The following is a 12127-nucleotide window of genomic DNA, read 5'->3' on the forward strand; positions in this document are numbered from 1 at the left end:
AGACGCTGGAACCAGCCGCAGGCATGTCACTAGACGCCTGAACCAGCCGCAGGCACGTCACTAGACGCTGGAACCAGCCGCAGGCACGTCACTAGACGCTGGCACCAGCCGCAGGCACGTCACTAGACGCCTGAACCAGCCGCAGGCATGTCACTAGACGCTGGAACCAGCCGCAGGCATGTCACTAGACGCTGGAACCAGCCGCAGGCATGTCACTAGACGCTTGTACCAGCCGCAGGCATGTCACTAGACGCTGGAACCAGCCGCAGGCACGTCACTAGACGCTTGTACCAGCCGCAGGCATGTCACTAGACGCCTGAACCAGCCGCAGGCATGTCACTAGACGCTTGTACCAGCCGCAGGCATGTCACTAGACGCTGGCACCAGCCGCAGGCATGTCACTAGACGCTGGAACCAGCCGCAGGCATGTCACTAGACGCTTGTACCAGCCGCAGGCATGTCACTAGACGCTTGTACCAGCCGCAGGCACGTCACTAGACGCCTGAACCAGCCGCAGGCACGTCACTAGACGCTGGAACCAGCCGCAGGCATGTCACTAGACGCCTGAACCAGCCGCAGGCACGTCACTAGACGCTGGAACCAGCCGCAGGCATGTCACTAGACGCTGGCACCAGCCGCAGGCATGTCACTAGACGCTGGCACCAGCCGCAGGCATGTCACTAGACGCTGGAACCAGCCGCAGGCATGTCACTAGACGCTGGCACCAGCCGCAGGCATGTCACTAGACGCTGGCACCAGCCGCAGGCATGTCACTAGACGCTGGCACCAGCCGCAGTCATGTCACTAGACGCTGGCACCAGCCGCAGGCATGTCACTAGACACTGGAACCAGCCGCAGGCATGTCACTAGACGCTGGAACCAGCCGCAGGCATGTCACTAGACACTGGAACCAGCCGCAGGCACGTCACTAGACGCTGGCACCAGCCGCAGGCATGTCACTAGACGCTGGCACCAGCCGCAGGCATGTCACTAGACGCTGGAACCAGCCGCAGGCATGTCACTAGACACTGGAACCAGCCGCAGGCATGTCACTAGACGCTGGCACCAGCCGCAGGCACGTCACTAGACCACTGAACCGGCCGCAGGCATGTCACTAGACGCTGGAACCAGCCGCAGGCATGTCACTAGACGCTGGAACCAGCCGCAGGCATGTCACTAGACGCTGGAACCAGCCGCAGGCATGTCACTAGACACTGGAACCAGCCGCAGGCATGTCACTAGACGCTGGCACCAGCCGCAGGCATGTCACTAGACGCTGGAACCAGCCGCAGGCATGTCACTAGACGCTGGCACCAGCCGCAGGCATGTCACTAGACGCTGGAACCAGCCGCAGGCACGTCACTAGACGCCTGAACCAGCCGCAGGCATGTCACTAGACGCTGGAACCAGCCGCAGGCACGTCACTAGACGCTGGAACCAGCCGCAGGCATGTCACTAGACGCTGGAACCAGCCGCAGGCATGTCACTAGACACTGGAACCAGCCGCAGGCATGTCACTAGACGCTGGAACCAGCCGCAGGCACGTCACTAGACGCTGGAACCAGCCGCAGGCACGTCACTAGACGCTGGAACCAGCCGCAGTCATGTCACTAGACGCTGGCACCAGCCGCAGGCATGTCACTAGACGCTGGAACCAGCCGCAGGCATGTCACTAGACACTGGAACCAGTCGCAGGCATGTCACTAGACGCTGGAACCAGCCGCAGGCACGTCACTAGACGCCTGAACCAGCCGCAGGCATGTCACTAGACGCTGGAACCAGCCGCAGGCACGTCACTAGACGCTTGTACCAGCCGCAGGCATGTCACTAGACGCCTGAACCAGCCGCAGGCATGTCACTAGACGCCTGAACCAGCCGCAGGCATGTCACTAGACGCTGGAACCAGCCGCAGGCATGTCACTAGACGCCTGAACCAGCCGCAGGCATGTCACTAGACGCTGGAACCAGCCGCAGGCATGTCACTAGACGCTGGAACCAGCCGCAGGCATGTCACTAGACGCTTGTACCAGCCGCAGGCATGTCACTAGACGCTGGCACCAGCCGCAGGCATGTCACTAGGCGCTTGTACCAGCCGCAGGCATGTCACTAGACGCTGGAACCAGCTGCAGGCACGTCACTAGACGCTGGAACCAGCCGCAGGCACGTCACTAGACGCTTGTACCAGCCGCAGGCATGTCACTAGACGCTTGTACCAGCCGCAGGCATGTCACTAGACGCCTGAACCAGCCGCAGGCATGTCACTAGACGCCTGAACCAGCCGCAGGCACGTCACTAGACGCCTGAACCAGCCGAAGGCACGTCACTAGACGCTGGAACCAGCCGCAGGCATGTCACTAGACGCTGGCACCAGCCGCAGGCATGTCACTAGACGCTGGAACCAGCCGCAGGCATGTCACTAGACGCTGGCACCAGCCGCAGGCATGTCACTAGACGCCTGAACCAGCCGCAGGCATGTCACTAGACGCTGGAACCAGCCGCAGGCATGTCACTAGACACTGGAACCAGTCGCAGGCATGTCACTAGACACTGGAACCAGCCGCAGGCATGTCACTAGACGCTGGAACCAGCCGCAGGCATGTCACTAGACACTGGAACCAGCCGCAGGCATGTCACTAGACGCTGGAACCAGCCGCAGGCATGTCACTAGACACTGGAACCAGCCGCAGGCATGTCACTAGACGCTGGAACCAGCCGCAGGCATGTCACTAGACGCTGGAACCAGCCGCAGGCATGTCACTAGACACTGGAACCAGCCGCAGGCATGTCACTAGACGCTGGAACCAGCCGCAGGCATGTCACTAGACGCTGGCACCAGCCGCAGGCATGTCACTAGACGCCTGAACCAGCCGCAGTCATGTCACTAGACGCTGGAACCAGCCGCAGGCATGTCACTAGACGCCTGAACCAGCCGCAGGCATGTCACTAGACGCCTGAACCAGCCGCAGGCATGTCACTAGACGCTGGAACCAGCCGCAGGCACGTCACTAGACGCTGGAACCAGCCGCAGGCATGTCACTAGACGCTGGCACCAGCCGCAGGCACGTCACTAGACGCTGGCACCAGCCGCAGGCATGTCACTAGACGCTGGCACCAGCCGCAGGCACGTCACTAGACGCTGGAACCAGCCGCAGGCACGTCACTAGACACTGGAACCAGCCGCAGGCATGTCACTAGACGCCTGAACCAGCCGCAGGCATGTCACTAGACGCTGGAACCAGCCGCAGGCACGTCACTAGACGCTGGAACCAGCCGCAGGCATGTCACTAGACGCTGGCACCAGTCGCAGGCATGTCACTAGACGCTGGAACCAGCCGCAGGCATGTCACTAGACGCTGGAACCAGCCGCAGGCATGTCACTAGACGCTGGAACCAGCCGCAGGCATGTCACTAGACGCTGGAACCAGCCGCAGGCATGTCACTAGACGCTGGAACCAGCCGCAGGCATGTCACTAGACGCTGGATGTTTCCCCATGATCTCGAGTCACCAGAGCCCAACCCAGAATTGTCTGAAGAGTCACCACCGGGTTTAGGCTTGTGCCGCAGCTCGAGCTGTACGTATCCATCTTACCTGCGTGCAGCTGAACCTTCCCGATTATTCCTTCCACCAGTCCCAAGCAGATTGGATTCCAGGCCAGAAGAAGGTCTGTGGCTGCAAAGAAAAAACACTATCTTTATGAGGGAAGCCACGGGACTGACACCACTGAGGAGAATACCCCATACACTAATGAGGAAATTATTAAAAGGATATTCCCATCTCCAAGATGCTGTCCAATATGCAATAAGTGTAATAATAAGAATATTAGCAAATACCTCCAATTACAAATGTACTATAGATCTGAAAAGCATTGTCGCTTACCTCATCTGCAGAGCATTGCAGTAGCTGAGGTATCCAATGTTACAGCCATTCATAAAGTGATAGTTGCTAGTGGTCGTAACCATGGATACCTAAGCTACTGCAATGCCTGCACATGAGGTAAGCTCCATAGCTAACCTGCAGACTACATTTATAATTGGAAGTATTTGCTAATATTCTTATTACACATCTACCGTACTTCCATGGAAATAACACTGCCTCATTAGTTTTTGCCCCAAAAAATGCACTAAGGCTTATTTTCGGGATAGGGGGAAACATAATTGGGGTAAGTTTACTCCCCCCCCCCAAAAAAAAAAAAAAAAAAAAGCAGACCCCCCCTTCCCAGGAGTATCATGCATGTGGTGTGTGTGTGTGTGTGTGTGTGTTCTCATGTGCGCTCCTGTGTGTGTGTTCTCTCATGTGCGTGTATGTGCGCTCCCATGTGTGCGCTCCCGTGTGTGTGCGCGCTCCCGTGTGTGTGTGCGCGCTCCCGTGTGTGTGCGCGCTCCCGTGTGTGTGCGCGCTCCCGTGTGTGTGTTCTCTCATGTGCGCTCCTGTGTGTGTTCTCTCATGTGCGTGTGTGCGCTCCTGTGTGTGCGCTCCTGTGTGTGTGCGCTCCCATGTGTGCGCGCTCGTGTGTGCTCCTGTGTGTGTGTTCTCTCATGTGCGCTCCTGTGTGTGTGTTCTCTCATGTGCGCTCCTGTGTGTGTGTTCTCTCATGTGCGCTCCCGTGTGTGTTCTCTCATGTGCGCTCCTGTGTGTGTGGGTTCTCTCATGTGCGCTCCTGTGTGTGTTCTCTCATGTGCGCTCCTGTGTGTGTGTGTGTTCTCTCATGTGCTCTCCTGTGTGTGTGTGTGTTCTCTCATGTGCGCTCCTGTGTGTGTGTGTTCTCTCATGTGCGCTCCTGTGTGTGTGTGTGTTCTCTCATGTGCGCTCCTGTGTGTGTGTGTGTTCTCTCATGTGTGCTCCTGTGTGTGTGTGTTCTCTCATGTGCGCTCCTGTGTGTGTGTGTTCTCTCATGTGCGCTCCTGTGTGTGTGTGTGTTCTCTCATGTGCGCTCCTGTGTGTGTGTGTGTGTTCTCTCATGTGCGCTCCTGTGTGTGTGTTCTCTCATGTGCGCTCCTGTGTGGGTGTGTTCTCTCATGTGCGCTCCTGTGTGGGTGTGTTCTCTGATGTGCTCCTGTGTGTGTGTGTTCTCTCATGTGCGCTCCTGTGTGTGTGTGTGTTCTCTCATGTGCGCTCCTGTGTGTGTTCTCTCATGTGCGCTCCTGTGTGTGTGTTCTCTCATGTGCGTTCCTGTGTGTGTTCTCTCATGTGCGCTCCTGTGTGTGTGTGTTCTCTCATGTGCGCTCCTGTGTGTGTGTGTGTTCTCTCATGTGCGCTCCTGTGTGTGTGTGTTCTCTCATGTGCACTCCTGTGTGGGTGTGTGTTCTCTCATGTGCACTCCTGTGTGGGTGTGTTCTCTCATGTGCGCTCCTGTGTGTGTGTGTGTTCTCTCATGTGTGCTCCTGTGTGTGTGTTCTCTCATGTGCGCTCCTGTGTGTGTGTGTGTTCTCTCATGTGCGCTCCTGTGTGTGTGTGTGTTCTCTCATGTGCGCTCCTGTGTGTGTGTGTGTGTGTTCTCTCATGTGCGCTCCTGTGTGTGTGTGTGTTCTCTCATGTGCGCTCCTGTGTGTGTGTGTGTTCTCTCATGTGCGCTCCTGTGTGTGTGTGTGTTCTCTCATGTGCGCTCCTGTGTGAGTGTGTTCTCTCATGTGCGCTCCTGTGTGTGTGTGTGTGTGTTCTCTCATGTGCGCTCCTGTGTGTGTGTGTTCTCTCATGTGCGCTCCTGTGTGTGTGTGTTCTCTCATGTGCGCTCCTGTGTGTGTGTGTTCTCTCATGTGCGCTCCTGTGTGGGTGTGTTCTCTCATGTGCGCTCCTGTGTGTGTGTGTGTGTGTTCTCTCATGTGCGCTCCTGTGTGTGTGTGTTCTCTCATGTGCGCTCCTGTGTGTGTGTGTTCTCTCATGTGCGCTCCTGTGTGTGTGTGTTCTCTCATGTGCGCTCCTGTGTGGGTGTGTGTTCTCTCATGTGCACTCCTGTGTGGGTGTGTGTTCTCTCATGTGCACTCCTGTGTGGGTGTGTTCTCTCATGTGCGCTCTTGTGTGTGTGTGTTCTCTCATGTGCGCTCCTGTGTGTGTGTGTGTGTTCTCTCATGTGCGCTCCTGTGTGTGTGTTCTCTCATGTGCGCTCCTGTGTGTGTGTGTTCTCTCATGTGCGCTCCTGTGTGTGTGTTCTCTCATGTGCGCTCCTGTGTGTGTGTGTGTGTTCTCTCATGTGCGCTCCTGTGTGTGTGTGTTCTCTCATGTGCGCTCCTGTGTGTGTGTGTTCTCTCATGTGCACTCCTGTGTGTGTGTGTTCTCTCATGTGCGCTCCTGTGTGTGTGTGTGTTCTCTCATGTGTGCTCCTGTGTGTGTGTTCTCTCATGTGCGCTCCTGTGTGTGTGTGTGTTCTCTCATGTGCGCTCCTGTGTGTGTGTGTTCTCTCATGTGTGCTCCTGTGTGTGTGTTCTCTCATGTGCGCTCCTGTGTTTGTGTGTGTGTTCTCTCATGTGCGCTCCTGTGTGTGTGTGTTCTCTCATGTGCGCTCCTGTGTGTGTGTGTTCTCTCATGTGCGCTCCTGTGTGTGTGTGTGTTCTCTCATGTGCGCTCCTGTGTGTGTGTTCTCTCATGTGCGCTCCTGTGTGTGTGGTCTCTCATGTGCGCTCCTGTGTGTGTGTTCTCTCATGTGCGCTCCTGTGTGTGTGGTCTCTCATGTGCGCTCCTGTGTGTGTGTGTGTGTTCTCTCATGTGCGCTCCTGTGTGTGTGGTCTCTCATGTGCGCTCCTGTGTGTGTGTGTTCTCTCATGTGCGCTCCTGTGTCTGTGTTCTCTCATGTGCGCTCCTGTGTGTGTGGTCTCTCATGTGCGCTCCTGTGTGTGTGTTCCCCGACCCATAGGTTTCGGTGTAACTCCTTCTTCCGGGGCCCCCGGAGTTTGTATGCAATATTGGCTTTTCAGCCCTTTATGTGCTGTATGTTAAACTCTAACATGTGCTACCATATACCTACTGTGGGGTGAGGGCGCCATCTATTGGTACTCACCAGTATTTGTCTCTGCTAATTTTAATCCAACATTGTTTGTCTGCTTTTTAGCTATTTTCTATCAATAAAATATACATTTTCTATCATTAAGTCCTGTGTGTGTGTGTGTTCTCTCATGTGCGCTCCTGTGCGTGTGTGTGTGTGTGTGCGCGCGTTCTCTCATGTGCGCTCCTGTGTGTGTTCTCTCATGTGCGCTCCTGTGTGTGTGTTCTCTCATGTGCGCTCCTGCGTCTGTGCGCTCCTGTGTGTGTTCTCTCATGTGCGCTCCTGTGTGTGTGTTCTCTCATGTGCGCTCCTGCGTGTGTGTTCTCTCATGTGCGCTCCTGCGTGTGTGTTCTCTCATGTGCGCTCCTGCGTGTGTGTTCTCTCATGTGCGCTCCTGCGTGTGTGTTCTCTCATGTGCGCTCCTGTGTGTGTGTTCTCTCATGTGCGCTCCTGCGTGTGTGTTCTCTCATGTGCGCTCCTGCGTGTGTGTGTTCTCTCATGTGCGCTCCTGCGTGTGTGTTCTCTCATGTGCGCTCCTGCGTGTGTGTTCTCTCATGTGCGCTCCTGCGTGTGTGTTCTCTCATGTGCGCTCCTGTGTGTGTGTTCTCTCATGTGCGCTCCTGCGTGTGTGTTCTCTCATGTGCGCTCCTGTGTGTGTGTTCTCTCATGTGCGCTCTTGCGTGTGTGTTCTCTCATGTGCGCTCCAGCGCGTGTGTGTGCGCTCCTGCGTGTGTGTTCTCTCATGTGCGCTCCTGCGCGTGTGTTCTCATGTGCGCTCCTGCGCGTGTTCTCTCATGTGCGCTCCTGCGTGTGTTCTCTCATGTGCGCTCCTGTGTGTGTGTGTTCTCTGATGTGCGCTCCTGTGTGTGTGTGTTCTCTCATGTGCGCTCCTGCGTGTGTTCTCTCATGTGCGCTCCTGCGTGTGTGCGCTCCTGTGTGTGCGCTCCTGCATGTGTGTTCTCTCATGTGCGCTCCTGCGTGTGTTCTCTCATGTGCGCTCCTGCGCGTGTTCTCTCATGTGCGCTCCTGCGCGTGTTCTCTCATGTGCGCTCCTGCGCGTGTTCTCTCATGTGCGCTCCTGCGCGTGTGTTCTCATGTGCGCTCCTGCACGTGTGTTCTCATGTGCGCTCCTGCGCGTGTGTTCTCATGTGCGCTCCTGCGCGTGTGTTCTCATGTGCGCTCCTGCGCGTGTGTTCTCATGTGCGCTCCTGCGCGTGTGTTCTCATGTGCGCTCCTGCGCGTGTGTTCTCATGTGCGCTCCTGCGCGTGTGTTCTCATGTGCGCTCCTGCGCGTGTGTTCTCATGTGCGCTCCTGCGCGTGTTCTCTCATGTGCGCTCCTGCGTGTGTTCTCATGTGCGCTCCTGTGTGTGTGTGTTCTCTGATGTGCGCTCCTGTGTGTGTGTGTTCTCTCATGTGCGCTCCTGCGTGTGTTCTCTCATGTGCGCTCCTGCGTGTGTGCGCTCCTGTGTGTGCGCTCCTGCGTGTGTGTTCTCTCATGTGCGCTCCTGCGTGTGTGTTCTCTCATGTGCGCTCCTGCGTGTGTGTTCTCTCATGTGCGCTCCTGCGTGTGTTCTCTCATGTGCGCTCCTGCGTGTGTTCTCTCATGTGCGCTCCTGCGTGTGTGTTCTCTCATGTGCGCTCCTGTGTGTGTGTGTGTTCTCTCATGTGCGCTCCTGCGTGTGTTCTCTCATGTGCGCTCCTGCGTGTGTTCTCTCATGTGCGCTCCTGCGTGTGTTCTCTCATGTGCGCTCCTGCGTGTGTTCTCTCATGTGCGCTCCTGCGTGTGTTCTCTCATGTGCGCTCCTGCGTGTGTTCTCTCATGTGCGCTCCTGCGTGTGTTCTCTCATGTGCGCTCCTGCGTGTGTGCGCTCCTGTGTGTGCGCTCCTGCATGTGTGTTCTCTCATGTGCGCTCCTGCGTGTGTGCTCCTGCGTGTGTTCTCTCATGTGCGCTCCTGTGTGTGTGTGTGTGTTCTCTCAGGTGCGCTCCTGCGTGTGTGCGTGTGTGTTCTCTCATGTGCGCTCCTGCGTGTGTGTTCTCTCATGTGCGCTCCTGCGTGTGTTCTCTCATGTGCGCTCCTGTGTGTGTTCTCTCATGTGCGCTCCTGCGTGTGTTCTCTCATGTGCGCTCCTGCGTGTGTGTTCTCTCATTTGCGCTCCTGCGTGTGTGTGTGTGCGTGCGCTCCTGCGTGTGTTCTCTCATGTGCGCTCCTGTGTGTGTGTGTGTTCTCTCATGTGCGCTCCTGCGTGTGTTCTCTCATGTGCGCTCCTGCGTATGTTCTCTCATGTGCGCTCCTGCGTGTGTTCTCTCATGTGCGCTCCTGCGTGTGTTCTCTCATGTGCGCTCCTGCGTGTGTTCTCTCATGTGCGCTCCTGCGTGTGTTCTCTCATGTGCGCTCCTGCGTGTGTTCTCTCATGTGCGCTCCTGCGTGTGTGTTCTCTCATGTGCGCTCCTGTGTGTGTGTTCTCTCATGTGCGCTCCTGCGTGTGTGTGTGCGTGCGCTCCTGCATGTGTGTTCTCTCATGTGCGCTCCTGCGTGTGTGTTCTCTCATGTGCGCTCCTGCGTGTGTGTTCTCTCATGTGCGCTCCTGCGTGTGTGTTCTCTCATGTGCTCTCCTGCGTGTGTGTTCTCTCATGTGCGCTCCTACGTGTGCTCCTGTGTGTGTGTTCTCTCATGTGCGCTCCTGTGTATGTGTGTTCTCTCATGTGCGCTCCTGCGTGTGTGTGCGTGCGCTCCTGCGTGTGTGTGCGCTCCTGTGTGTGTTCTCTCATGTGCACTCCTGCGTGTGTGTTCTCTCGTGTGCGCTCCTGCGTGTGTGTGTTCTCTCATGTGCGCTCCTGCGTGTGTGTTCTCTCATGTGCGCTCCTGCGTGTGTGTTCTCTCATGTGCGCTCCTGCGTGTGTGTTCTCTCATGTGCGCTCCTGCGTGTGTGTTCTCTCATGTGCGCTCCTGCGTGTGTGTGTGTGTGTGTTCTCTCATCTGCGCTCCTGCGTGTGTGTTCTCTCATGTGCGCTCCTGCGTGTGTTTTTTCATGTGCGCTCCTGCGTGTGTTCTTTCATGTGCGCTCCTGCGTGTGTTCTTTCATGTGCGCTCCTGCGTGTGTTCTCTCATGTGCGCTCCTGCGTGTGTTCTCTCATGTGCGCTCCTGTGTGTGTTCTCTCATGTGCGCTCCTGTGTGTGTGTTCTCTCATGTGCGCTCCTGTGTGTGTGTTCTCTCATGTGCGCTCCTGCGTGTGTGTGTGCGTGCGCTCCTGCATGTGTGTTCTCTCATGTGCGCTCCTGCGTGTGTGTTCTCTCATGTGCGCTCCTGCGTGTGTGTTCTCTCATGTGCGCTCCTGTGTGTGTGTGTTCTCTCATGTGCGCTCCTGCGTGTGTGTTCTTTCATGTGCGCTCCTGCGTGTGTGTTCTCTCATGTGCGCTCCTGCGTGTGTGTTCTCTCATGTGCGCTCCTGCGTGTGTGTTCTCTCATGTGCTCTCCTGCGTGTGTGCTCCTGTGTGTGTGTTCTCTCATGTGCGCTCCTGCGTGTGTGTTCTCTCATGTGGACTCCTGCGTGTGTGTGCGTGCGCTCCTGCGTGTGTGCGCTCCTGCGTGTGTTCTCTAATGTGCGCTCCTGTGTATGTGTGTTCTCTCATGTGCGCTCCTGCGTGTGTGTGCGTGCGCTCCTGCGTGTGTGTGCGCTCCTGTGTGTGTTCTCTCATGTGCGCTCCTGCGTGTGTGTTCTCTCATGTGCGCTCCTGCGTGTGTGTTCTCTCCTGTGCGCTCCTGCGTGTGTGTTCTCTCATGTGCGCTCCTGCGTGTGTGTTCTCTCATGTGCGCTCCTGCGTGTGTGTTCTCTCATGTGCGCTCCTGCGTGTGTGTGTGTGTGTTCTCTCATGTGCGCTCCTGCGTGTGTGTGTGCGTGCGCTCCTGCATGTGTGTTCTCTCATGTGCGCTCCTGCGTGTGTGTTCTCTCATGTGCGCTCCTGTGTGTGTGTGTGTTCTCTCATGTGCGCTCCTGTGTGTGTGTGTGTTCTCTCATGTGCGTTCCTGTGTGTGTTCTCTCATGTGCGCTCATGTGTGTGTGTAAATAAACAATACCAAAAGGCACGGACAATCCCGTGCCATATTCACAATATGGACAAAGCCATATACAGATTATTATAGGCAAAAAGGAAGAAAAAATTCTGTACAACGACTTAATGATAGAAAATGTATATTTTATTGATACAAAATAGCTAAAAAGCAGACAAACAATGTTGGATTAAAATTAGCAGAGACAAATACTGGTGAGTACCAATAGATGGCGCCCTCACCCCACAGTAGGTATATGGTAGCACATGTTAGAGTTTAACATACAGCACATAAAGGGCTGAAAAGCCAATATTGCATACAAACTCCGGGGGCCCCGGAAGAAGGAGTTACACCGAAACCTATGGGTCGGGGAATTGGGCTCTCATCCACCATTTAGGTATGTTGGTTGCAAGGTATTATAGTGCGTTGTTACAAGAACCTTTTTGACACTATGTAATTGATGTATCAGTAACGGGCACCTAATAAGCAGCAGCACGCTTTAGTTTGTATGCAATATTGGCTTTTCAGCCCTTTATGTGCTGTATGTTAAACTCTAACATGTGCTACCATATACCTACTGTGGGGTGAGGGCGCCATCTATTGGTACTCACCAGTATTTGTCTCTGCTAATTTTAATCCAACATTGTTTGTCTGCTTTTTAGCTATTTTCTATCAATAAAATATACATTTTCTATCATTAAGTCCTGTGTGTGTGTGTGTTCTCTCATGTGCGCTCCTGTGCGTGTGTGTGTGTGTGTGCGCACGTTCTCTCATGTGCGCTCCTGTGTGTGTTCTCTCATGTGCGCTCCTGTGTGTGTGTTCTCTCATGTGCGCTCCTGCGTCTGTGCGCTCCTGTGTGTGTTCTCTCATGTGCGCTCCTGTGTGTGTGTTCTCTCATGTGCGCTCCTGCGTGTGTGTTCTCTCATGTGCGCTCCTGCGTGTGTGTTCTCTCATGTGCGCTCCTGCGTGTGTGTTCTCTCATGTGCGCTCCTGTGTGTGTGTTCTCTCATGTGCGCTCCTGCGTGTGTGTTCTCTCATGTGCGCTCCTGCGTGTGTGTGTTCTCTCATGTGCGCTCCTGCGTGTGTGTTCTCTCATGT

At 55.5% G+C, this 12127-nt stretch overlaps 1 protein-coding gene across 3 annotated transcripts in view; it reads right to left on the reverse strand.

Annotated features, from left to right (window-relative positions):
- Positions 1-12127, reverse strand: part of INPP5F (inositol polyphosphate-5-phosphatase F) — a 261116-nt gene that overhangs the window by 155187 nt on the left and 93802 nt on the right. For 2 of the 3 annotated variants that reach the window (XM_075348132.1, XM_075348134.1), the window contains exon 2: positions 3590-3670. The exons of the other annotated variant lie outside the window; for it this stretch is intronic. In XM_075348132.1, the coding sequence (XP_075204247.1) occupies positions 3590-3670 (81 nt within the window). The remainder of the gene's footprint in view (positions 1-3589; positions 3671-12127) is intronic. 3 annotated transcript variants of the gene reach the window in all.

Source organism: Anomaloglossus baeobatrachus, chromosome 5 (genome assembly GCF_048569485.1).
Source record: "Anomaloglossus baeobatrachus isolate aAnoBae1 chromosome 5, aAnoBae1.hap1, whole genome shotgun sequence".
Classification (NCBI taxonomy): domain Eukaryota; kingdom Metazoa; phylum Chordata; class Amphibia; order Anura; family Aromobatidae; genus Anomaloglossus; species Anomaloglossus baeobatrachus.